The sequence below is a fragment of the Stegodyphus dumicola genome, chromosome 2 (assembly GCF_044657685.1).
Source record: "Stegodyphus dumicola isolate Sdum_Otavi_A_Nest chromosome 2, ASM4465768v1".
Taxonomy (NCBI): domain Eukaryota; kingdom Metazoa; phylum Arthropoda; class Arachnida; order Araneae; family Eresidae; genus Stegodyphus; species Stegodyphus dumicola.
In genome coordinates this window covers 33,852,343-33,880,060 of record NC_140769.1, presented here as the reverse complement: position 1 = coordinate 33,880,060, position 27,718 = coordinate 33,852,343, and the positions used below count along the sequence as shown (strand labels likewise).

General features: G+C 32.4%; 1 protein-coding gene across 3 annotated transcripts in view; it reads left to right on the top strand.

The window, feature by feature from the left end:
• The window catches only part of LOC118184155 (calcium/calmodulin-dependent protein kinase type II alpha chain-like), a 219,313-nt gene that overhangs the window by 81,866 nt on the left and 109,729 nt on the right, over positions 1-27,718 (top strand). For all 3 annotated transcript variants that reach the window (XM_085810560.1, XM_085810559.1, XM_085810558.1), the window contains exons 4-6: positions 5,943-5,997; positions 7,342-7,407; positions 25,962-26,034. In XM_085810560.1, the coding sequence (XP_085666686.1) occupies positions 5,943-5,997; positions 7,342-7,407; positions 25,962-26,034 (194 nt within the window). The remainder of the gene's footprint in view (positions 1-5,942; positions 5,998-7,341; positions 7,408-25,961; positions 26,035-27,718) is intronic.

Below are 27,718 nucleotides of genomic sequence, written 5' to 3'. Positions count from 1 at the left end.
TGCCGAGTTAAACGTAGTGCAGCATCTCAGCTTAATTTGGAGCTTTAAGCTGCGCTAGATTGACTGGATCGTGGATGTTATAAAGTACACGGTTTTTCTTAACTTAGCCGTGTAAAAATTGATTTAGTTTAAATTGATTAAGGTATGCCCTTAAGAGCGATTGCAAAAGTATTTGTGACATTTGCTGGAGGAAGCATTTATGTTACAATCAGTGAATGAGAAATATATTGCTCTGAATGTTCTTTGTTTCTGTACGGAAGGAAGATAAGGTGGTTTTTGCACTAAATATCGTGTTTAATTCTGTAGATTATACGCAAAAACAAATCCCCATTTTCAAATGAAGACACTGTGTAACAGAACATAACTATATCCAGGTAACTACAAAATATTGTTTAAAGCAGGTAAGGGGTAAGTGAGCATCAGCTTGCGTAGATAGCTCTAATATAACTAAATAACTCGTTCTTTTTTGGCGTCTCCTGAAAAGCTACTTTTTGAATATTTAATTTGTTGCATTCAATTGCCTAGGATATGTATTCATTTATGCATCCGTAAACGGTCATAAATGACGTTATCTAAAATATTTCGGAAGTTGCAGTTTTAAATCCACGTATTATTATTGTAGCTAAAATCTATATATTATTCTAGTTGCTTATTTTTTACTTCCTCTTACGAAGTAAAGGAAGTATTGTAATCGCGAAAAATTTCAATGAAATTCAATGATTTTTTTGTACAAAGACAATAGGCCAAAATAAATTATTATATATTTAAAATTATAGAAGGGGCGCATAAAACATCTTGCACACAAGGCGCTTGACCTCCCAGGAACGGTTCTGGCCCCAAGTATAGTTCTGCAGTATGGTTCTAAATCCAAAAAATATCCTTACTGATAGGGAGGAAAAAGACAGAAAAGTTGTTGCGAATGGAAAATAAATAAATAAATAAATAAATAAAATAAATAAATAAATAAAATCGATTGATGATTTAGTGAGAATTTTCGACGCAGCAATTACAGAACTTGAACAGTGGAACTTGCCTTCCAGATGAGAAAGTGGTTAGCGATTTTGACTGCCGTACCGAAGGCCCCATGTTCCAATCCCGGGGAAGGCCATGTATGTAAATTGTCTGTCCGTTCATAGGAGGCAACGGTGGCCCATCTATTAGTTCCTCTATAAGGTGATACTTTGATATGCCTGTTTCAGCAGGAATTATATCCCGCTATTACAGGCACCTCAAATAAGCCCGGTTAGAGGAGACATAACATACAGTGCTTCGCAGGAATGCCTTGATAAGGGACTGCAGGAAGATTGTGTAGATGTGGCCCAAGCCAGTGTAAATGAAGAAGTCATACTTTGAAACTTCAAAATTGGCTGGAAGAAGTTAGGAGTATTTATGAGGGATTCTGATAAATGTGGGTTGCATAGGGCCTTAAATTGATGTCAATTTCTAAGAGCTCGTACTTAAAATTGTCAGAATAATTTACCTCCGCGTTGATGATGGCTTTCTTGAAAAAATTATTATTTAATTTATTGATGAATAACGCCAGATTTTGGAGTTTAAGGTCTCTGTGTAGCTGTTCATTGCGAACGAACCAGGGAGCTCCTTTGATTTTTCGTAAGTAGTTGTTTTGGTAAACCTGCAATTTATTTAATACGAAAGGGGGAACAGAACACCATGCAGGGGAGGCATATGTAAGGATGGGTCTTAATATTGATGTGTAAATGTGCTTCGTGTGAGCAAGATCCAGTGGTGAGGAGGTGTCAAGAAAGTTTCGGAGCTTCCTAGAGACTCCTATGGCTTTCCCGATGGTCATGGAAATGTGAGGACCCCATGTAAGCGAGCCGTTAAAACGAACTCCCAAGTATGTAGCCTCTCTGACTTTGGCCTCCGTTTCATTAAAGAGCGTCAGATTTGCATCAGTGTTTTTTCTTCTATGCCGTCCTATCAGTAATAATTTAGATTTTGTGGCATTAATGGACGTCCTCCATTTGCGAACCATTCCTCTATCTCGTGTGTGTGGTTTTTGTATTCTGATCATGGCATGTCGTGGATTAAGTGAACTAGAAAGAATGGCGGTGTCGTCCGCGTAGCAGGCGGTGATGCAGTTTGTATTTTCAATCGTAGGGAAGTCCTTAACATATATAAGATAGAGAATAAGCCCAAGGATGCTTCCCTGGGGGACGCCGGCTTTAATTAATGTGTTTTCAGAATAAACATTGCCCTGCCTGACATAGAAGGATCGATCACCTAGAAAGGAGTGAAGAATCAAAATCGTTTCCCTGGGGAGATCAAGGGAAGCAAGCTTGTAGATAAGTCCGTTATACCAGACGCAGTCAAAGGCTTTTGCCACGTCCAGCATAAGGAAAGCAGTTGTCTGGTGCTTATGACTAGTTGCGCTTAAAAATTCAACGATTCTGACAAGCTGCATTGTGGTAGATAACCCTTTACGGAAACCAAACTGTTGGTTTGGAAGCGCGTTTAAGGCTGGCTGTAGTCTTCTGCAGATCTCTAGGATCTTTCCCAGTGCAGGAAGCAAGCTGATTGGGCGAAATCCATCCACTCTTGTATTATCTTTTCCGGGTTTGGGAGTTAAGATGACAACCGCTTGTTTCCACTCAGCTGGGAAATGGCATAAGTACAGGCAGGCGTTGTAAATGCTACAGAGTTTGTTAATGAAATTACCAGGCAGATGTTTAATCATTGAATTAGAGATTTTGTCCTTCCCAGGTGCTTTTCTATTATGAAGTTTAGCTATAATAGAGCTAACTTCTGTGGGAGAGGTAAAAACAGGGAGATTTTTGACACTGGGCTGGTTAATCCAATTATCGACAAACATATTAATGTGATTAATGAAATTTCGTTCTGAAGGGGTCTCATTTGGAGTGAACTGCTTAGTGAAGTGGGTGGCAAAGGCTTTAGCTTTGTCTTCGTTGCTGTATTTGAATCCAGTGTCGTCCTGTAGAGGTTTGTTGCTTGTTTTTGTTGACTTCATTAAACGGAGGGACTTCCAGAATTCTCCGTCTTCCACATTTAATTTTTCAATTTTGTTTTTCCAAAGTTTAGTCTGGTGGGAGTCAATTAACCTTTTAATATTGCGATTAAGTTTATTAATTTGCGATATAATTGCTGGGTCACGTGAGTGGGCGAAGATCTTGCGGAGTCTATTTCGTGTTTGGCTAATTAATTTAATTTCTTGCGGAAGTTTGAAGTGATGTTTTTTATTAATAGTTTCTGTAGTAGAATTTTGCAATGCCGTATCAATGTAGGTGGTGATGCTTGTGATAGCCTGGTCGATATCATGCGTATTTTTAAGTTGCTCTGTTTTGGGAAGGTGATTGTTAATTTCAGATTTGAATTTGTCCCAGTCAGTAATTTTGTAAGGAGTGTTGGCTTCAGGCCTGCCAATACCAAGGTGTGCCAGAACTGGCACGTGATCTGAAGCAAGATCATTGATTACTTCCGTAGTGATCGGTAAATTATCAGATGTGAGGAAAAGATCCAATATGTCTGGATACTGTCTTGGGTGAGTAGGCCGGAAAGTAAAATCTTCTGGAGGGTAAATGTAGTATGGGTAATAGAACAGGAAGTTTTGAAGGATATCACCGTTTTTATTTGTTTTGCAGCATCCCCAGCTAACATGTTTAGCATTAAGATCACCTCCGATTATGGTGGGAAAGGAGTTATTTAGCAAATTCTGTAAGGGTTGATCTTGCAGCCTGAGATCTGGAGTGTTGTAAAGGGCGCATACAAGCATATTTCCCCAATTAGGGAACCGAACGACTACCCTAACTTCTTCAAACCCGTGAGAATTGTCAGAAGCATAGAAGCAGGTATCCAAACTCCGCTTAACATAGATTACGGCACCTCCGCCTCTATGTCTGATCCTATCGCAGCGATAACTGCGATAGTTAGCAATATTCAGGGAGTGCGCTGGCGTAGCGTGTGTTTCAGTGATTAGTGCCATGTCGATGTTGTAGTGTGTGAGAAAGTCCTGCAGTTCGCTAATTTTGGTGATAATGTTCTGCGCATTCCATGTCATGATCGTCACTGTGGTCATTTTTACTAAGAACCTACGATCCATAATTTATCTTAGTATCGGGCCTCACTATAGTTTGCTTTTCTGCCAAGGCAGTTGTGTAGAAGCGCTATAAGATTAGTGAGGTACTTTATGACCTGCTTAGCGTCCGCTACAGCTTTCTGAATTTTCCCCGCGAAAATATCAGATTGAACAGCCTAGGCATAGGATTTATTGACAATGACCCTTTCATCAAACTTGTGGGCATTGAGTTTCTGCTTAGGGAAGGCCTCACAACCCCTCCAGTTGCTGGTATGCTTCCCGAGACAGTTACAACATTTCGGCTCAGAATCTTTAGGTTCCGGGCAATCCCGGCTTTCATGAGAGCCTCATAATAAGGTGACAACCGCTTCCAACCTTAGTAGTGGCCCACGGCTGGTGCCCGGCCATTGGGAGGGGCGGACCCATGGAGTTTTGTAAGTGGACAAGAAGTTATGTCTGCCTTGTATGCAAATTAAAGAAAAAGTATTGGGGAAAAAAAAAAAGGAAGCAGACTAAAAAATTTACTTTAAATTGTTTTGCTTTAATGTAAATTTTTGATCCAATGAAGTTCATAAATAATTCATTATTTCATAAAGCACTATTTCATAATTTTTTAAAAAATTTCTACTTATCATTTTACTAGATTTAAACTGTTGATCTAATATCCGGAAAATTGCATCGCCGAAGTCCCGACGAGTCCGAATCTCGGACTTTATACTGTATTATTGTTCAGTTTATATGTTATGTCTTGTGTATAATATTTAAGTGAATAACCATGTTACGTGTAAAAGTATGATTTCATTTGCTTAAACTCTGTAATGGGATACATAACAGTGATTTAAAAAAAAAATATGTACATTTTGATGAGTTCTCATTTTGAAAATGTAGTACAGTCAAAAGTCGTTAATCCGAACTCGTCGGGACTTCGGCGATTCCGGATTATCGATTTTTCCGGATTATAGATCATCAGTTTAAATCTCGTAAGATGGCATGCAGAAATTCTAAAATTAAAAATATGAAACCGTAATTTATGAAATAAAGAACAATTATGATCTAAAGGGTATCAAAATTTACAAAAAAAAAAAAAAAAAAAAGCTTAATATTTATTTGTTTACTTTATTAAACATTTCTCTCAATGTATGTTGTTTAAGTTGCTTCATTTTATGTGATAATACTTTCTCTTTAATTCTATAAACAGACATAATTTCTTATTCAGTTACAAAGTTCCGCTCTTCAAGTCCCGTTAATTGCTGTGCCGAGAATACCGACTAACTTGTCAATCGAAATTTTTTCGTTTTCACTAACCTCTCTGTCACATTCTTCATGTCTTTATCCATTTTTTGCAGCAATTCCACTTTTTGTTTGTTGGACATCGAAACATACTTTCGTTTTGTAGATCCTTTGGAAGTTCCAGCATCGGAAATTCTATTTGACATAATCGAAAGTTCAAGTTTACTTTTATAAAATTGCTCTTACAGTCTGCTAAAAATAATAAGCGGGATCCAATTCGAAGATTAAGGAACAATGCAATCATTAACATTAACTGAAATAGATAATTAGATAATTTTAGCTTACACCGTCCGTTATACATTAAACGCGCAGGCGAAAACGTATTCTGCAGTTGCGCACACGCATATGCGCAGTAGTCAAGGTCTTACGCGCTCGCGTAAAACGCCTGTGCGCATGTGCCACCGCGGCGCATGCGCAGAAAGTTTTTAGCTTTGAGGTCCGGATTATAGATCATTCTGGATTATGGGTGTCCGAATTAACGACTTTTGACTGTATATTCTAGTGTAATATAAACATCTGTTTGTCAAAATGCATATGAAAACATAAGTAAAAATATTTTTTATCCTTTAGTTATTTATCTGCATTTTTTATCCCCCAGTTCGGCTGCATGATAGCATACAAGAAGAGGGTTATCACTACTTAATATTTGATTTGTAAGTATTTTATTTCTTTGTTACATATCATTTATGGAAGGTGTTTATGCATTTTTAAAATAAAATTTTAAGTTTTAAATACTTAATAATTGAATAATAATAATAATAATAATTGAGTTTATTGTAATTGATGTGCCTTTTTCTGGATTACACCTTGATTTTTTTTACCGGGGAGAATTTTTTAAGACTGAACAGTGGGGTATTGCTCTACTTGCATTTTTTTAAAGTCCATATGATATTTTAAGTTTACCTTTATGAAGCATTCCTTTAATATTCCAGAAGCACAATGCATGAAAGAAAAGTCAAGGCATTTTGAAATATATTAGCAAATGCATGAATCTGTTGAAAATTTTTTTCAAAAATTTAGTGGTAGATTTGAATGTATGATTGATAGCTTTGTCATAATTGAGTTTTTTGACAACCTCATGGATAAAGATACTGAATTTGTTTTTCAAATGTTGGAATCAAAGCATTATTTTCATAACATGAAGAACTGATTTTACCATTTCTTCCTGTCTTCTCATAAGTGCTGTCCTATTGTACTAAAAGTCAGTAACAGCTGTAAATTCTGTATTGAAATTATCTTCAAATTCTTAGAACCTGATGTGGTGGTCTTTCTCTTTCCAGTAAAATGGTCATTAGTATTGTTATTATTATTAATTACATTAATCGGTGTTTCATCGATACTCACTACATATGTGTGCCTTTCATTTGTATGTGCTTAAACGATTCTGATGATGAGTTTTACTTTCAAAAAAATTAACATTGTACTATTTGGACTTAAATAACATGAAATTTAAACCTTAATTAGTTTTTTATTGTTGACAAAGATGCAGCAAAGACAGGATTTTTTTTTCAGGTACTTTTTTGAAATTATTGTAAAAATATGTATTTGAATGCTCATTTCCTCCCTTCTTATAAAAAGAAAGCTTAATGGTCTTTATTTTATTATTTATAATATGCTTGTTATGTATCTCTAAATGTGAGTCCCATATTTTTCAAATTTGTCTTTTTTCCCCTTTCTCTCTGTCTGTCTTTCTCTCTCTCTCTCTTTATTAATTATAATATAGAAACTTATTTCCTTAAGGGGGAAACCCCATAATTTTAATCTAAAATTGCTTTACCTGCACCATTTTTAAGTCAGAACGTATTTAACTGTAGCAGATGATTATTGAATTCTTACTAAACAAAATATTTATCTGGAAATATTTTAGTTTTTTAAATCAAAATACTTTTTAAAAATATGTGAAAGGCTTTGTACTCTTGGTAAGCAGAAGATGTGTTTGATAATGAATGTATGATTTGTAAGCATAAAAATGATATTCCATTTCGAATTTTTTCCAGAGTTACTGGTGGAGAACTGTTTGAAGACATTGTAGCCAGAGAATATTATAGTGAAGCTGATGCGAGGTAATGAATTTTTTTTTTTAATTTAATTTCAGCATTTTGATAAGAGTTTAGGACTATGTCAGTTTAATCACTGTATAAGTCAGTTTTTTTTAATGGCTAGAAATTTTTTAAAAAATTTCCACTGACACTATTGATTTTCATTTTTAATGAACTGATAAGGATTGTATAGTGACAAGAATCAGCATGAGTTACGTAGATTTGCAGGATTATTTTTGAAGATTTTGTAAAGCTGCCTTCTTCATTTGCAGAAGTGAAAATGACATAGGGGAAGCATGCATTCATGCGATAACAAAAGACAAAAAATGTGAGGCAGTTCCAGCTGAGGAAGAGGAAAAAGACTATTGGTGCCATCTATTGACAAAAATGAAAATAATTATGAAATCATTTTTTTAAATGCTCAAGGTAAAGATGGATTAGAATTGGAATCATTAACTATTGAATAACTATAATAGGAATCATTAACTATTGAAATATTTTCATGAATGTGAAATGCCTCTAGGATATTTAATTCACCAGCAGAAGCTATGTTTTGAATAACTTTGGAAGCAGAAAATGGAGGTTGTTATTTCTGAAGCAGCAGTTTTGGGCAATATATGATTTATTTGTTTTCATAACATATATCTCATGCTCCTCAGAGCAAAATATTAAGGTTGTCTTAGTTTGGCTGATGTTTATTAAGCCATATTAGCAAGTAAGTGTAGATACACCTGGAGTACATATGTGTAAAATAGTGGTCCTTTTTTAAATATTAAACTGTGAATTTTAGTGACATGAGGAAAAACAACATGAAAATTAATCTTATATGAAATACATGCAATTTTATAGCTATTTAATGGAAAGAAAGGAATGTTTACTGAATTCTCATAATCACTCAAAATGAGAGAATGCTTTTTATTGCGTTGATATGAAAATTTTTAACCACTCGGCAGAAAACACAAAGTAAAAACCAATGTAATTTGCAGCTGTTATCAGATAGTTGAGTTCTTGATCAAGAATTAACATGGAGGAGCAAACCTCCAGTACATGGGAAATGGTGAAAACCACTGTTTAGTGGAATGACAAGATTTTAAATGTAATGGAAGGCAAACAGATGAAAACTTATGATACACAGTAATTAAGGAGTTATTTCATATAATCAGCATGGCAAGAAACAGAAGGGAACTGGATATGTCAGGTTCACATGTGAACTAAATAATAGGATCAGTGGAATTCATTATGAAGAACTTTATTTTAAGCCTCTTTTATCAAGCAGAGTAAAAATATTGTGAATTCAATAGTATCAAACTGGGGAGGTTTTTTAATGGTTAACAATAGGGAAAATTGCTTATTGCTGATCAAGAACTTCCAATCTGAGTGTATGAACCCACTTATACAGGGTAATGTCATCACTCAATCAGAACTGGAAATCGCAGAATTTTTTCCCAAAACTCTTGAAAAAACTTTAAACATGTCAAACGATACAAAATCTCACCTAATGCCATTAAAGAAGCTCCAAGGAAATTTGTCATTCTTGTTACCAACATAATTAATGTGTGTCTTAGACTTTCCTACTTTTCACAGCAATGGAAGCACACTATCCTATCAGCTTTTTAAAATCTGATAAAAATCCCATAGTTAGATATAGAATAATAGACCTACAGTCTGTTTCTGTGTTTTGGGAAGATTTTTGAGACGATAATTCGTCAAAAGTTGAATGATCACCTCATCAAAAATAATATTGAAAAAAAAATCATTTTAACTCTATACAAGCTCTAAATACAACTATGCAAATCCTAAACATTGTGGAAAACATAGCTGAAGTGTTTACCAGAAAACGATGTGTGGGTGCCTGTGTCCTAGGTATGGAAAAGACATTTTATAAAATTTGGCATCTAGGACTGATTATAAACTTGCAAGAATCAAATTACCTCTTAGAATGCTCAAATTACTCAGTCTTATCTGAAATGTGGAACTTTCCGGATGTGAGTAGAAGCTACATTTTCAACCAAAAAATTTATCCGTGGTTTATTTTTATCCACAAGGTTTAGTTTTATCGCTGACCTTGTTTAGCATATACCAATGATATACCAAAACCACTAAACTGCAAGTTAGCCAAGTATGCCAGCGGCAAAATCAATTAGGCTGCAACATGGCATTGATAACCTGCAATTGAGCCTTAATATTGTAGCACATTGATGTGAAATATGGAAAATCAAACTAAATGAAGCAAATGCAGTGTAATTTTATTTAGATGCTAAAACACAAATCGTCATAGTTAACCTAAATATATGAAGATAATCAATTACTGTCAGTAGTAAATTCAACTAAATATTTAGGCATCATATTAAATGCACAAACGAATTATAAAAAAACAGGTGATCTTTATGATAATCAAGGCTAATGCAGCCTTTATGGTTATACACAGGCTCATCGGGAAAAGATCCAAAATAGACCTTCGTATCAAAAGAACTTTATATCTCACCATAATGAGACTTGCACTTTTCTATGCCATACCTATATGAGCTAGGACTTTAAAAACTGAGAGGAAAAACTGATGGTTTTTTAAAATAAGGTTTTAAGAGCCATCACAAATTTACCATGGTTTATCTGAAACCAGAAAGTACATGAAGATCTGAAAATGCAATATTGCAAGATTTTTATCCTTTCAAGCTCACATAACTTTTTCAGGAAATGTTTGGTCTTCAACCTATGACCACACTGTCTGACTTGCATAGAATGACCCTATGGTAGAACATTTGTTCAAAAAAACCACAATGGGGCATATTAATCAATAATTATGTTTTTATGTAGTATATATAGCATTTTGTATTTTTGAATAACATTTCTGCCTGTCAAGACTAAATCATATCCTCGCTCAAATAGCCCAGAATGTTTGCTGATCACGGTAGCACTTATTTTTTTAAATTATTGCCATATGCCAAGAGCATTCTCCAATTACAGGTAAAAGCTGATACAGTTGAAAGCCTGAACACCATCCTCCAAGATCCAAGAAACTAGGAAATTTAATATTTCAGTAATTTGAATTCAAAATGATGTATATAGATGTCATCAAGAATAGAATTGAGAAAGCTTCCCATGGCTAATCCCTCAGTCTGATGATAATACTTATTTTGGAAAACAAAATGTGTTTGTTTCAAATAAATTAGAGTAAGTGAAATTAATTTATTAATTTTGATACTTGAGAAATGAAATTTTTGAAGCCTCGTTTTCTAAACATTTAAGTGCCCCTTCCACTGAAACAGCTTTCATTGTTGCCGTAATATCTTTGACATTTGTTCTTTGGTGTGCTATTTTAGTTAATATATGAATGTATATTGCATAAAAGATAAAGAAGCTCACAATGGAAAGGGGGATTATGCATATGGCAGTGAGCAATTATGCATGTTATCAATCATTATTCCAAACTGTGGAGTGTTGCAAGCTTATGACTGTATATTGAATTTTAAATCCATATATTTTGTATTGTGCTTTTCAAACTGATATGGAAGTTATTGAGTCTTACAAGAATGATTTGAATTTGTTTAAGTGCACTTTATATGTCTTAATTTGATAAGTTCTGCAAAAGTCATTTAGTCTGCACGTTTTATTTTATTTTATTTTATTTTGTGTGTGTATACATAATAGTGTTTGTTCCATACTTGCATCTTTCATGATTTTCTATTATCCAAATGAAAACTTATTTGTGTTTTTCTTTATTTACTTTACAGTATTAACAATTAGCTACAAATGATATTCTTGGTTTCTGTAATATAAACACTGTTTAGGTTTATATGAATCCATAATTTTGTATTCTTAGAACCTGCTAATTGCATCTTCTCATTTTAATTTACTGAAAATGTAGGTTTAGAAGTGCTATTAGGCTTACGAATGAACTTAATGATTCTAATCATAGTATTAATATGTATCTGTATTAAATCTGGAGAATTTGTATTTTGAGCATCTTCATATCAGATTTCATTAAAGAAATTAAATGTTCATATCATTAGTTTTAACATAACTTTTGATTTTATAATGGCTAAAATGTACAATGAATTAAAAAGTGTCAGTTATTTTCAGTGGAGTATATATACGATTTTTATCCTTCCTTATTAGAATATTTATTACCTGTACTGTAATTTAAATGCAGTACAAAGTTCAAAATCGGGATGTCCAACAATCAGAATGGTTCAAGCCATCTATAAAACACTTTTTTTTGGGGGAGGGAGATTTGTTTTTCCTTTTTCTTGCACATTGTAGGAACAGATGATATGATATTCAAGGAAAAGCAAGTGTGCTATAAATCAGCTTTTGTTCTGATTAGCTGAGGTTCACCCCCTCTTTGAAATGTCATTATCTATGATAATATTGAATCATCCTGCATGTTGTTTTGTCTATAAATTCTTGCTGACTTGTGAATTACATTTTATTTTTGTCTCTTGAATGGTTGTGGGAGAATATTTTTTATCTTATCTAACCTTGTTGGCAATAAGTAAATTGCAAAGATGTATGTTTGCTTGAATGTTGTTTTGAGTGTTTGTTTTTGAACATATACTGATTTCCTTTTATTGACCTTGCAGGGAAGAGAAAAAGGGAATTAGGCTTTGATTAACTTAAGATTAAGTAGCACTACAACTTGCCCTTTGCTTTATTTTTCTGATTTGATATGGCTTATTATTTTGTTCAGCCTATTGTTATTACTGTTAATTGTTTATCAGAATTCAAGTTTTAGTAAAAGAAAACATCTCTAGTTTATTCTTTTCTCAAAACTATGTATCCATCAATCATCCATTCAGTATCAGAATTTTGTGCATGCTGAAATACAGGTGGGAAGTAGTCTTTTAAAAATTAGTGCAGCAGTAAGACCATCCTAGAATTCCTGAAATATTTTAATATAAAATCTGCTGTGTGGAGCATTGCAAGATCATGAGAGGACAGATGTACAGTTTTAAAAATGCTTGCACATACATCAAAGTATTAAAAGAAAAAGTATTAACACATAAAATGAAATTGTTTAGACAATTTAAGTTGAAAAAGAAATTTTAATGAACAAAACAAATTTTAATATTGAGCTCTTTTTTTTTTTTTTCCTTCCTCTCTTTTTTATAAATTTTGATTCTTTCAAGATCATAAATACTTCATTATTTCACCAACAACCTGTCATATTTTTCATTTTATAATTTCTACATGTAATCCTGCTAGATTTAAATTGAGGATTTAAAACGTGGAAATTTCCAAAGTAATCTGAAATCACCAAAGTCCCGACGATCCTGGATCTCGGACTTTGTAATATTTGGGTCACCTTTATGTTACTTTAATAAAAATTTGAGATACATTATGATATACAATGGGGATTATTGTTTATTTCATTGTAACAAATACTAAATACCTCTTCTGTGTTAAAATTCATGTCTCTCATGAAATTCATGTATTGTAATTTATGAAAATTGGTGCATTTTCCTTACATTTGTAATAACTGAATTCATTCTTGTAAATTTAGCATGGTTACAGTTCATTTAAAAATTAGGCAATAAAATTTCTTTTCTTAAAATCGTAATTTACATCTCTTAGTATAATTTGATCTTAGTGAATAATAATTATAGAAGTTTTACACGCTAAAATATTGCTTTTTGCAGAAATTATGTTTTTAATGTTATTTTAATACAGTCAAAAGTCATTAATCCGGACTCGTCGGGACTTCGGCTATTACGGATTATCGAATTTTCCAGATTATAGATCATCAGTTTAAATCTGGTAAGATGGCATGCAGAAATTACAAAATTAAAAATATGAAACCGTAATTTATGAAATAAAGAACAATTATGATCTAAAGGGTATCAAAATGTACAAAAAGAAAAAGCTTAATATTTATTTGTTTACTTTATTAAATATTTCTTTCAATGTAAGTTGTTTAAGTTGCTTCGTTTCATGTGATAATACTTTCTGTTTAATTCTATTAAATAGACATAATTTCTTGTTTAGTTACAAAGTTCTGCTGTTCAAGTCCTATAATTGCTGTGTCGAGAATACCGACTAATTTGTCAGTCAAATTGTTTTCATTTTCAATAACCTCTCTGTCACTTTCTTCACTATCGGAAACGAATTATAATGATGAGGAACTCGATTTAAATCATATCAAAGACGGAGTACATCGAGATGAAATACTACATTTAGTAAGGAATTATAAACCAAATAAAATAAAAACATCTGCCTTGAAGATAAGGATAGTGCTGACAGATCAACTTCCAATTCATTGCGCGCCGCGGCGTTTCACCCCGCCCCCTGCCGCAGAGCAGTGTGAAATTGATAAACAGATTTCAGATTTCAAAACTTACTTTCACTTTGTAGATCCTTTACATATTAGTAAATATATATCTTAAATTCTATTTGACATAATCGAAAGTTCAAGCTTACTTTTATAAAATTGCTCTAACAGTCTGCAAAAAATAATAAGCCGGATCCAATTCGAAGATTAAGGAACAACATAATCTGCAACATTAACTGAATTAGATAATTTAAGCTTAGCTTATACCGTCCATTATACATTAAAAGCGCATGCGTAAACGTATTATGCGCTTGCGCACACGCATATTCACAGCCATAAAGGTCTTACGCACATGCGTAAACGCCTATGCGCTTGCGTCAACATGAGGCATGCACAGAAAGTTTGTAGCTTTGAGGTGCGGATTATAGATCATTCCGGATTATGATGGGTGTCCGAATTAACGACTTTTGACTGTATTGTAAAAAATGTTCTTCAATGTCTTTCAATATTTTTCATGGGTTTGTCTTATACATATTTACGTGTTTTCTCTATTTATTCCTGGTTACTTTTCCTGAATTAATCGAAATCATGTCTTTGAAATATAATTTTGTAGAGTTTTTTTGTGAAAATAAGTATAAAAATTCTTTGAATAAAATTAATTCTGAAATTGAATTTAGAATTAAAATTTTATTTTCGTTTAATGCAGTCATCCTTCAGATCATAAATGGAATTTTTGTGGGGAAAATTGCTGATAAGGCAGTAATATTTAGATATTAAGTTTTATAAGTTCCAAGTTGAATGAAAAACAGTCATTCTCTCCCAAGCACTGCATAAAGCACTAATTTTATGTAGTTTCATTTTACAGATATAAATAATCATTCATTTTACAATAATACAATAATTTAATAATTCATTTTACAGATATAAATAATAATAATATAATTTTACAGATACAAATAATGGTCTAGTGATTGAAAATTTGTTTTGCTTGCGAAATGCTATATTAGGCATCTGCTAGTATATGTAGAATATCTGACTATAAATTTGCGTTGGTTAAATCTTAATTTTGCTTGTTGTTCTTTTTGGTGTTGATTGTGATATTATAACTAAATGAAAGGGAGATATTGTGCATTTTTTGTTCTATCTCAAATTTGTTATTGCACTTTATTCTATATTACTTAAGTTGAACATGATTAAAAAAATTAATTTACTATTTTCTCATCTCTGTCTGTCTGTATAAAAACAGTGCATTTACAGGAAAAATATAGAAATGGATCATCACACTTTTTCATTGTTCAACTCTTAATCTGAAAAGCATTTAAACTCAAAGATTAGCATACTGATGTTCATTTGAAACATTTTTTAATATGCATATATATCTATGTAATTTGAATTTAACAAATATTTTTTTTATTCGTATAAAGCTAATGATTTATTTTGTTGTAGATAACTTTATTAGATGGCAGATTGATTAGGAAAGGCACTGATTCACTTTTTAGTCATGGACAAGAAAACTGCTGTATAGTTGTATGGAAGTTTAGGTTTAGTGGATGACCAGGTGGGGTTTAGGAAGAAGCACAAGGACCTTTGTAATTAAACATCATTAGATTTCTGGATGACAAATTTCTTAGCACATTATTTTATATATGTAATTATACCTGAAATAGCAGAGAATAGCTAGCAGATGCTAAGTGATACTTTGCCAGCAGAAAAGCAAAGTGGCAAATGATGATGCATAGTTAGTTGCGGTACTTTTATAAGCTTGTAAAGTCTTTGTTTTTGTTCTGGATAGTGATTGGGCAAAAGTTTACAGCAATTCTATGCAGGGAATGTGCAGATGCTTTGAAAGGGTTACTTTAATTAAAAATTAGTAATTTAAAGGTGTGTTGACAATTTGATAAATATTTCTTTATATTTTATACCTTACATATATATAAATATATATTAACAAATGTTTCAGGTGTACATGTGAGCTGAAAAATTCTGCTACCTATAGTATCTCTAGAAATAAAGAAGTATTATTAACAAAATTTCTGCCTTTCACAAAAAATGGAAATTTTTTCCCTCTACAAACAATAGATTTGCCAATCTTTATGCTTTTCCTTATTTTCATAAAAATCCTGTCAAATTTAGATTTATAGCTAACAGTGCTAAAAACTTCAAGAATAATTTTGATAAAATTTTTAACAATCTACTTAAATCTATTTGTAATATTGTATTTGATAAAGGTAAAGCTGATAAAAACTACTGCTGGATTATTTACGACAATTAGCAAATTATTGAAAAAGTTAAAAATCTTCAAGTTTACAATATTATCTGCTATGACTTTGAAAATCTCTGCATGTCTCTACCACTCAAAGAAATTTATGAAAGTCTTCTGAAGCTTGCAGAATTTTTTTCCGAAATACTTACTATTCTGGATTTGCAAAAATGGAAGGAATTTTTACATTTCTCGCTTTACAGACTATAACAAACATTCAAAATTTCTTTTCCTGCAAATACATGGTATTCCACTAGAAAGTTCCTATTCAGCTTATCCTTGTAACTTATTTTTTCTAAATAATTTAAATTTCTTAACCCATTCTTTCCATTTAAATGCATGAATTTTTATTTATATTTTAAAGTAAAAATTACATTAGCATAGCTATAAAATAAAATATGAAAAATACTAAAAAAAATCTAAACTAAGTTTTTATTCCAATTTTTGAAAAACTATTATTAACTATACAAAAAAAATATGATAGCCAAATGTGTTATAACAATTTTATGTAATAATACACCCCTTATAAACTTGTTCAAACAATTTTAAAACTTTGAATACATCAAAATAACAACAAAAACAAAATAAAAAATTCATTAACACAAATGATGTCTACACCCTACATATCAACTCACAATAATGACCATTACACCACACCTAAACTTTCAAAACTATACATGTAAACAGTATATATTCATTTGGTTACACTATGCAGTAAGCTAAAATTTGTGTTTGGATTTGGTTTTACTGAATTAAATATGAGTGTGTTGCCAAGTAGCAACTGCATGCATTAAAGGGTTTAAAAGCCTTTCTGATAATGATTTCACTAAATTTGAACACACTTTCAGATATATTGATGACATTATTACTTTCAACAATTATAATCTCATAGAAGATTGCACCATCTACCTCTACTGTCTAAAACTTAATAAAACCAATAAAAATCAAAAAGTAATAGCGTATAAAAAAGTTATAGCAAGTAAAATTATTAACCAGATTTGCAGAATCAAAAAGTCTGTACTGAAATAGATAAACAAAAAGATGAAATTTTAATTCTAGGCACAATTTTTAAAAGAAAATGCAATTCCAATTAAATTCATTAACAGTCTGTAAAATAAGTCTGGAGTTGTCTACACCCTATAAAGCTTTTTAAAAGTATGAATTTTTTATCTGAAAGCTCCAATAACGAAGGATAAAAAATGATGTTTTAGAAAGCTATATAGGTTTTTTTTTAGTTTATTTTTCTTTTTGTATCTTTGCTTGGCTGTAATTAATTATAGGACTTACTATTTTCAAGTCGCCATGATAAGTCTATGATGTGAAGACTTTTTACTTTTTTAACATGTGTCCTTTGCTTCCTTTTCTTACTTTCCTTTGCATTCTACTAAGATTAAATTTGTAATATTTAAATATATATATATATAAATGTTTTATAAAATTTTATTCTAAATTGCATTATAATTAAGAAATTTCTAGCCACCTTTGACAATAGTTTTTAAAATACAAAAAACTGACTGCCATTTGAGCTTCTGGTAATTTTTAAAGTATATTAAATATTTGCAACTTTGTATTTTAATTTTTAATGGTCTTGCTTTTTTCTGCTTTTCTTTAATTTATTTATTCATTATAATTGCAATTTTTTTAACTGAAATTTTGTTATTAATTTAAGTTTGGGTTTTACTTTGGAAGTGTCTGATATTTTTTACACTTAGGAATAACTCTCTGTTTAGTTGACATTTCAAAGTGTCCGTATGTTTTTGAATAGAAAGCTTTTCTTTAAAACTCAAAATTCTTTGCTTTGTAGCATTAACCCTTTCTGGCACACTACCTTTTAAAGTAGGAGTTTTGATTTAAAAAAAAAAAAAAAAAAGGGTAGGCTGTCTAATTAGGTCTAGAGAAGTACACAAGTAAAATTTTGCGAAGATAGCCCTTATCGTTTATTTCTGTGGGTTATTTCTTGGGACACACTGATTGAATAGAGCTTCGAAAAGAGTGCTGAAACGAACATTGTTATCAATGAACTGACTGATGAGATGTGGAGAAACAAAGAATGCAGACTCTCAGTTGTCCTAGATTATCGGTGAGCCCAGTCTGGGCACACCTAGAGTTCGCCATTTGATTTTAGGAAGGATTTCAAGGTGTAAAAATTTAAAACTAATATAGAATAAGGAGATTAGCGTATAGCCAAAAAAATAACATAGAATTTTTCTTTCAAACAATTCCTTTTATACCCTAAAAAAAAATCTGGAAGATTTCCTTGAAAAATGAGGGTCTTAAAAAACTAAACATGCCTAAAATATATGGACTGGTTTATGTTGAGCTGCCATCTACAAAGAAAGTTCAGAGTAACCTATAGCAATCTATAAATCCTTTTTCATTCAATTTTTCTGTGCATGCAGAAGGAAATTTTTAGGTGTGTCCAGAATGGACACACTGTGCTGCAAAAGGTTAAATTAACCTTTTGGGAGACGGCTTTCTTGACTATGGTTTTTAGTTTTGCTAAAGAGGCAAAAATGGCAACCCAAGGCATCTCAGATTTTAACGGTTATTTTCAGCTGATGTTCGAAAAGAGGTTCTCAAAGTTATGTTTAAAAATTTTTTTGCTACATTATAGATTATTTGCAATTTTTATGAAATTTTTTCACTTACGTTTGATTTTTTCCTACGTGTTATGAGTAAGTTTTCAGTTTTAAGAATGGTTCATTTTAGAGTATTTAAAATCTTCATTAATAATTTTACTTTGTATTTTTGCCTTTTTTTTTTTTTTTTTTTTTTTTTTTTTCTTTTTGTACCTTTGCTTCACTGTAATTGATTTGTATCTTTTGTATCTTTACTTAGTCTTGAGGAAGGACCAGCATTTTCAGGCGAATTGTTAAGATTAAAAAATATATTGGAATGGTTCATCAGCTAATTTTGGATTCAGAAAAACAAAGATTTTCTTAGGAAAAGGAATTATAATTAATTTCTATGTATCTTATTCCTCACGACAGACATTATGTTGGACTTGTTTGGATTCCTCTTCTTTTTTACTTTATTCATTTTTGGTTTTTCTTCTGATGGTTTATTTTAATTTTTCTTTTAACATTTACCAAATTCTAATTCTACATTTATAGGATTTTTATAAATTTATTTATTTAAATTTCAATTTTTTGTCTTTGTGATAAATTGGTTCAACTATTTCAGTACTACTCCATTATAAGGGGGATAAAAGATCACCAAACTACTGTTGATGCCATTGCTGCCAAAAATAATTACGGTAACCCTAAGGCAAGAAAGGAAACATAATAGTAGATAACTATCTAAGATTATTGTTTTAGTTTAGATGAAAGGTTAATTTCAAGTAAATAAATTTTTTTGTTATTATAATTTATAAACAGAAGGCTAAGCATAACTGAAATTAAATGCAAGATATAAGTTTTTTTATGTCTTCCAACATAGCAGAGTATATTTTAGTTTTTTGGTGCAAGTGTCTGTACATAAACTCGGGCAAATAATAATTGAAATGCTGTCGAGCAGTGAGACTTTTATTGCTCCATTTAGCACTGCCCCACAGCTGCTCTACTGTTTGTCTATGACACTCACTTTTGGGGTCCACAAAATTGTAGTTATGATTGACAGTAAAATGTTCAAAACCGGCATTTTGCAGTTCATCTAACTTGTATAATTTCCAGCAGTCAGTATAAATAATGCTTCCTTCTGCAATATTTTCTTTTATGACGTTCAATAAAGTTTTCGCCGATCGTTCTAGAACAGCGATTGAGAAGAAATATTCATTCTATTCTCTACATAATCCGGCGAAAACACATTGTGGCAGAAGAACATGTCCAATGTTATTCTTTCTTCTACTGTAAAGGCTTTCGTCTACTTCAATAGTTTTGCCCCATTTGCCGATTTTCAAGTTAAGCCAAGTAAATAAATTTGCAGCACACACCTCACGCATGTAACTGTTCCATTCTACAGTTGTATTGTGGTTCATCTTCAGCTGAAGTTCACAAAATTTAATAGATGTCATCTCCTGACACCAAAAATAGTTGAACCTAATGGTTGTAAGGAAGGGGATTTTCGATCCTTCGAACTAGTTTTGACTTCTTAATCCTTTCTTCTCATTACAGGTTTCATCTCGTGGTTGTTTGAACATAATAAAAACATCATGAATGATGCCTGTTCTTTGAAAAATTTCTATTGCAGACTTTTCGTCATTGGGCAATTCCCAAATTGTTAAATCCGTAGCGTTATTAGAAAGGAATTAAAAAATTAAACTAGTATTTCAGTGGCAACTTATAAATATAGAACTGTCTAAATATATGAACATCGGCATGTTCGCTAGATTTGGCGCACAGTTAAATGAGCGTGTTTACTAGATTTGGCGCTTTTGCGCAAATATTTTTGCTGAAATTTTTTACGGTCCCTAAAACGGAATAGTACTTAAATTTCTTTCCTTATGTATTTACTCATCAATTTTCATTGCCATAATACAGTCAAAAGTCTAATCCGGACTCGTCGGGACTTCGGCGATTCCGGATTATCAGTTTTTCCGGATTATAGATCATCAGTTTAAATCTGGTAAGATGGCATGCAGAAATTATAAAATTAAAAATAATGAAACCATAATTTATGAAATAAAGAGCAATTATGATCTAAAGAGTATCAAAATTTACAAAAAAAAGCTTAATATTTATTTGTTTACTTTATTAAACATTTCTTTCAATACGCGCATGCGTAAAGCATACATTACACATAGTCGAAATTAGAAAATTGCAACCAAAAATCTATTTGATGTGTATTTGTGATATTTATAATGACGAGGAATTTGATTTAAATCATATCAAAGACGGAGTACATCGAGATGAAATACTACATTTAGTAAGGAATTATAAGCCGAATAAAATAAAAACATCTGCCCTGAAGATAAGGATAGTGCTGACAGATCAACTTCCAGTTCATTGTGCGCCGTGGCATCTCCCCCCCCCTTCCGTAGAGCAGAGTGAAATTAATAAACAGATTTCGGAATGGTTACAGAAACAAAGGATATGCCTTTATCCATTTTTTGCAGCAATTCCACTTTTTGTTTGATTTACATCGAAACATGCTTTCGCTTTGTAGATCCTTTGGCAGCTCCAGAATCGGAAATTCTTTTTGACATAATCGAAAGTTCAAGCTTACTTTTATAAAATTGCTGTAACAGTCTGCAAAAAATAATAAGCCGGATCCAGTTCAAAGATTAAGGAACAATGCAATCTGCAACATTAACTGAAATAGATAATTAGATAATTTTAGCTGAGTTTATACTGTCTGTTATACATTAAACGTGCATGCGTAAACGTATTATGCACATGCGTAAAGGTATTATTTGCATGCGCAAAAAATTTGTAGCTTTGAGGTCCGGATTATAGATTATTCCGGATTATGGACGTTCGGATTAAAGACTTGACTGTACACAAAAATTCTTGAAATGATTTTATAATTTATTTTGTGTGTTTATATATATATAGAGAGAAAATAGTGAGAAATTTATAACCTAATTCACAAAGACATGAAAAAATAAAATCAAAACTAGTAATATTCCAAAATTTCCGAATAAAAAACATCAACCAATTGTTTTCAAACCAGAAGAATTTCCAAAGACAATAGAAAAATATAAAAGTACAAAAGAGTTCCTACATTTTGCCTATAATTGATTAATTTTTCTGCAGTATATTATACAAAGATAATATTAGGATATTTTTGTTTTTTTTAAAAAAAAAAATCCTGATGCCAAAATTGTGGAAACTTTTGGAAATTTTTATGTTTTTGAACTTTGCATGCTGATAGAAAATGTTACATTTCACAAAATGCAAACTTGTATACAGGGTGATTATAATTAAAGTTTAAGTTTCAAAACACTATAAAAAAAGAACCACTTATGAAAATGATGTGAAATTTGAAAGGAATGTTATTGAAGAAGGCGGAAAGCGTATGGCAGAAGAAAAAATTTAGTTTCAAAAGTTAGCAACAGATGGCGCTGTAAGCGGGAGAATCACGACGAGAAATGAGAAATGATTCGTAAAACAACGGCTAAGGTGGAAGTTACACATTAAAACACATTGACAAATTAAAATTGTTAAATAATTTTATTTGTATGACTGTACATATCACGTCGAAAGGGACAAATCGGTTTCAAGAGTTTTGCGGCAACATACCGCATAAAAACCATTCATCAAACAAGTTCGGAACTGTCGCGAGACTGGCGCAAAACATGTTCAATCTGGTGTCCACCGTTGTGTGCAACAAGTTGAAAGCGACAAACAGCATGTTCCACAACGGATCGCAGTGTCTCCGGGGTGATGTTCAGAATGTGTTGCGAAATGCGTGCCTTTAATTCCGCTAAATTTGCAATTGGAGCATGGAACACAACATCCTTCAGATATCCCCTCAGCCAGAAATCACACGGAGTAAGATCAGGCGATCGGGATGGCCAGGCTGTAGGGAAATGACGGCTGATAATTCGAGCATTTCCGAAATGGTGCCTCAGCAGCTGCTTCACGGGATGTGCAATGTGCGGTGGAGCGCCATCTTGCATAAAAATGATTTCATCCATACATCCATGCTGTTGCAGAGCTGGAATCACGTGGTTGTGCAAAATAGACGCATACCTCTGACCAGTGACGGTTGCGATAACAGGACCGGAAGCACCTGTCTGCTCGAAAAAATGTGGTTGTAGGATGAATGATGCCGTAAGCCACACCATACCGTGACCTTTTCAAAATGAAGTGGTACGGGGTGCGTTGCCAGTGGATTTTCTGTTGCCCATATTCAACAATTCTAGGTATTCACGTATCCTGTCAGATGGAAATGGGCTTCATCTGTCCACAAAATTTTCCACGGCCATTCATTATCCACTTCCACGTGAGCCAGGAATTCTAACGCAAACGTCTCCCTAGCTGTCAAGTCAGATGGAAGCAACTCCTGCACATGGCCAATTTTGTACGGATAGCATTGCAGGATGTTTCGTACAATTTTCAGCACCGCGCTCGTAGGTCTGTCATATGTTCAGGCAATTCCTCGTGCACTGCACAATTGCACACCACCGGCCGACCCCTCTTGTAATGCTGTGGCCACTTCTTCAACTACCGTCAAATGCACTCGTTTTCTCCCTTTACCAGATTGCACATCAAACGAACTTGTCATTTCAAATTTTTACATCATTTTCTTTAGACCTACGACACTCATTGGACCAACGCCTTCTTTTATACCCTTCAGTTTCCTGAATTTTTGCAGAGATACTCTTGCACAATCATCATTCTTGTAATACAGCTTTACCAGCAGATGCGATCCTGCAGTGAAACACCCATGGCGAACGTCTGAGACGCAAAATGAGGAACAGCCTGGTACCTGGCAGCTTTGTAACACTGAAATTTAACTAACATTTTAATTTACGTCTTCTTCCGTTTGCAGCGCCATCTGTTGCTAACTTTTGAAACTAAATTTTTTCTTCTGCCATACGCTTTCCGCCTTCTTCAATAACATTCCTTTCAAATTTGACATCATTTTCATGAGTGGTTCTTTTTTTATAGCGTTTTGAAACTTTAATTATAATCACCCTGTACATCATTTTAAAGAGAATTTATTACTGAAGTCAATACAAAACACAAAATTCAATTATTTGCAATGCAAAAAAAGTTAAACGATAATAGTTATCGATATACATTAGATAGTGATGATTGCAGTGAGTAATCAGTACTTAGTAGGGTACCCTTTATTTTTTATTACAGCTTCACATCGATGTTTCATTGAGCTGACAAGAGTTTTAAGCTCTTCTTTCGTTATTACATGATGCCAGGAAACAATTATAGCCTCAGTTAGTTCCCTTTTATTTCATGAGCATCTCATTCGGACAAGAGTTTTTAAATGATGCCACAAATTTTCAATAGGATTGAGGTCAGGACTGTTTCATGGCCATGACAACAATTTAATGCTCTTTGTACGAAACCACTCTTTCGATATTTTGGCCGTGTGGCAAGGAGCACAATCCTGCTGGGAAAAAAAAAAAAAAAAAAAAAACGAAGCATTGTTCAGAGAGAGATTTCTGATGGAAGGTAGAAGTTTTGGTCCTAGAATAGTGTCAATGTATTTTCTGGCATTCAGTGTCCCATTGATGACATGAAGGTGACCAATACCATCTGCTGACATGCATGACCAAATCATAACACTAACTGGGTTCTTCACAGTTGCTTTAATGCAGTCAGAATGTAGCTCTTCTCCTATTCTACGTCTTACATATTTCCGCCCATCTCTACCAAATAACGATATCTTAGTTTCATTATTCCATATAACTTGTGGCCACTAATCATCTGTCTAATTAATGTGTTCTTTTGCCCAGTGTAGTCTTTTTTTCCCTTGCTGAAAATTAAGCTAAGGCTTTTTTCGTGAAATTCTATCTCTCAGTCCAACATCTGTTAATCTTCTCCTGACTGTTCTTGAACTGACAGAAACGCCAGCATCATTCAGATCACTTCTGATGACCGCTGATGACATTTTTCTATCTTGGAGACATAGTATTTTTATTCTTCTGTCATTAATAGATGTGGTGCACCTTTTTCGGCCTTTCGCTTCTTTGTCTTTTATCGAATTTGTCTCCTGATATCGTAAACAAAACTTTCGGACTCCAGATGTAGTCACTGAACCACCCACCTGTCTTGCAATTTCAGCATAGGAAAGACCACTTTCTCGTAACACAATAATATTACATCTCTTTATAGGTGTCCAATCTACTCTTTTATTTGATGTCATTGCTTCTTGACTAAATATTACAAATTTTTACAAAAATTCCTACTTGTAATTGCAGTGTATAAGAAACAGGTCCTCCTTCTACAGAACAAAGCAAAATAATGAATTGTTTCCAATATAAACATGATGTCAGCTTCTACTGGCAGTTACTAACATTTGATTGGTTCTCAGAACAAGAACAGTGATTGGCCAGGAAAGCTAGACATTACAAACCACTTCATAACTGTTTTTTTTTTTTTTTTTTTTTTTTTTTTTTATTTATATTAAAGTACATATAAGTTGATATATACATATAAGTACAGTAAGTTGATGTTGGAAAAGTACTGATTTTCATAAATGTTGAAGTTTTGAGAAAAATCCTTTCCAAGGAATTTTATGTATGTGCATGTTTCACTGTTTGCTAATGTAGTTTACAAGTTTTTTGGATAAATTTACTAGAATAAAGTTGAAAAACTAAATTACTAAGTATAAAAAATGCTGTTACAATCAACAGAGATCAGAAATCTTATTTGAATTAAACAGTTACATAGAGTATTTCTTCTTCCTAAAAGAGGCCATGCTTTTGTTTTGAAATGCATTGAGCCATTTTGTTATTGGAATGTGAAATAAGTGGTAAAGTTTGCTAGTAATCAAATTTTAAATTGTCACTTATCTCTTATATCAATTTAATTGAGAGTCCTTCAGCATATATTAGTTGTTAGGAAAAAAAAAAAAAATGTGAGTTTTAAAATTATTCTTTTTATGTCAATTTTATGATACTTGAAGTATTATCCAATTAGAATATGATTTTATACTCTATCAGGAAGCAATTTTCATTATTTCTTCCAAATAATAAATTGAATTGAAAATAAGTAAATATGTAGATGACTGCAGTTAAAAGTATGTAGAAAATCTTGTATATAGTCTGTAGCTATTTCACAGTCCATTCAGCTATATTATATAGCTGTCTTTACCATATCTTGTGAAGTTAAAAATTTGAATATTCATGGTTTGTAATTGGGGATGGCTGTATTTCCTTCTTTTACCCCTTTTTAGTAATTTAGGGATGGCTGTATTTTCTTTTGTTGTCCCTTTTTAGATTACATACATCTGTTATCACATTTTTAATATATGTGATTGCTTTTGTTAGCCCACTTCACATTTTTCAAGTCAAGGGATAAATTTTTATACATTTAACATTTTGTTATTTCAGTGACATGAATGCTTATTCATATGCTTTCTTTTGGTACTTGCTAACAGACCCTTGAAAGTGTGTGCTGTTTTATTTATTTCAATTATATTATATAGCCACTGCATACAACAGATACTTGAAAGCGTTCATCATTGCCATGTAAATAGTATTGTGCATAGAGACCTCAAGGTAAGCATTAGTTATATAAATTATAATTTGTGTTAAGTAATACTAGAAATAATTTCAGAATCTTTAAAAAGTATGAACTTTATTTTTTGCTTACAGTAGTTGCTGCTTAATATGATTGTGTTTAATGCTATCATTCAGATCTTATTATCGAATTGCTGAGTCCCTGTCCCTTTTATATATGAAAATATGGAAAATATATCACTTGTTGTGATCACTGTTACTGTTAATAGGATCAAAATATTACAGAATGAGTTTTTTAAACCGAAGTAAAGCCACATAATAAAATCAAAATAAATTACAAAAACTGCCAAATTGTAGAGAAATGTCACCAAATAAGACTCAGCTGCCAAACAGCTTGATTTTGATTTCATTCAGCCATTGAAAATTACACACAAAAAAGTAATTTGACTTAGGTTTTGAATTTTTGAATAATTCTATCCATTCTGAAATCAATCAGATGCAGGTCCTTCTTCTTAAATTTCCTAAAAACATCTACACTGAACTAAGGTTGCCTTTTTACCTGATTTTAAAGTTTACATTGTCATGTTCCCTTCCAGTGAGGGATGCTCTCTCCGAATTAAGATCAGAGTAAAGCATCAGTCAAATTATTTCCAGAAGTATAAGGAACCTTTTGCGTAAGAGATATTATGAACAATTTATAAACAAACTTCTGCATTTTCCTTATGAAAATGCTGTGAAAATACCTATTTTTATTAATTTAGTTAACTTCCATTGCTATTTTGAAGAATAGTTTCCTTATTGTTTAGTTTTATCATTCGGATAATATTATTAAAACAGTTATGGGCAAGTGTGATCACATTAAGTGGAGCCTTCTGTATTAGAAATTTTATTTTATGAAGCATTTTCAAAAGTTTAGAAAACTTATTCTAGAAATGTCAAAAAATTTAAATATAAAATGTACTGTACAAGTTTTTAATTATGTGATTTTTGATGGAAGAGTTACATCTGCAAGGAAGTATTTGTGCAATAATATTATGCAATGAATGTGTTGTCTTGGGTGAATTTGATTAATTTTTATGCTTATGTAATATATAACCTGATCATGGTTATCATGATATTGATAAATTGTACCCATTTTTTTCTGTTTTATGCTAGTATATAGCAGGGGTTCTCAACCAGTGGTACACGTAGCATTGGTGGTACTCAAGAGAAAAATAGGCAGTATTCAAAGAAGCAAAGTATTTTTAACTATTAAATTCAAAAATTAAAACCCCTATGTCCTAATTGAGGTCTTTCTCTAACACTCGCAAATTTATGCGATCTGAGCTTTTATTCAAGAGTTGTGGTGGTGGTAGTAGTACTTTGTAGTGGTGGTACTAAAGGTTTTTGGTTTTTGTTTAGATGGTACGCATTAGTCGAAAGGTTGAGAATCGCTGGTATATACTGTCTAACCACACTAGCGAGAGCAGTTTGGCTGAGAGCCAAGATGGGTCAGTTTGATATTGTTATTAATCTCTCATGCATTTGAAATAAACGAATGATAAATAATGCACAGGTTACTGGCAATATTAAAACGCAGGTTCGAGCCGCATGCATTTTCTCACACTAAGCATGTAATTATTTTTTTAAAATAAGTTTTTATACCTTTTCTTCTCTTGTTTTTATGTCACCATTTTTTTAGTGTAAAATAAAAGTTATTGCTGTGTTCCATCAGAGTTTACGT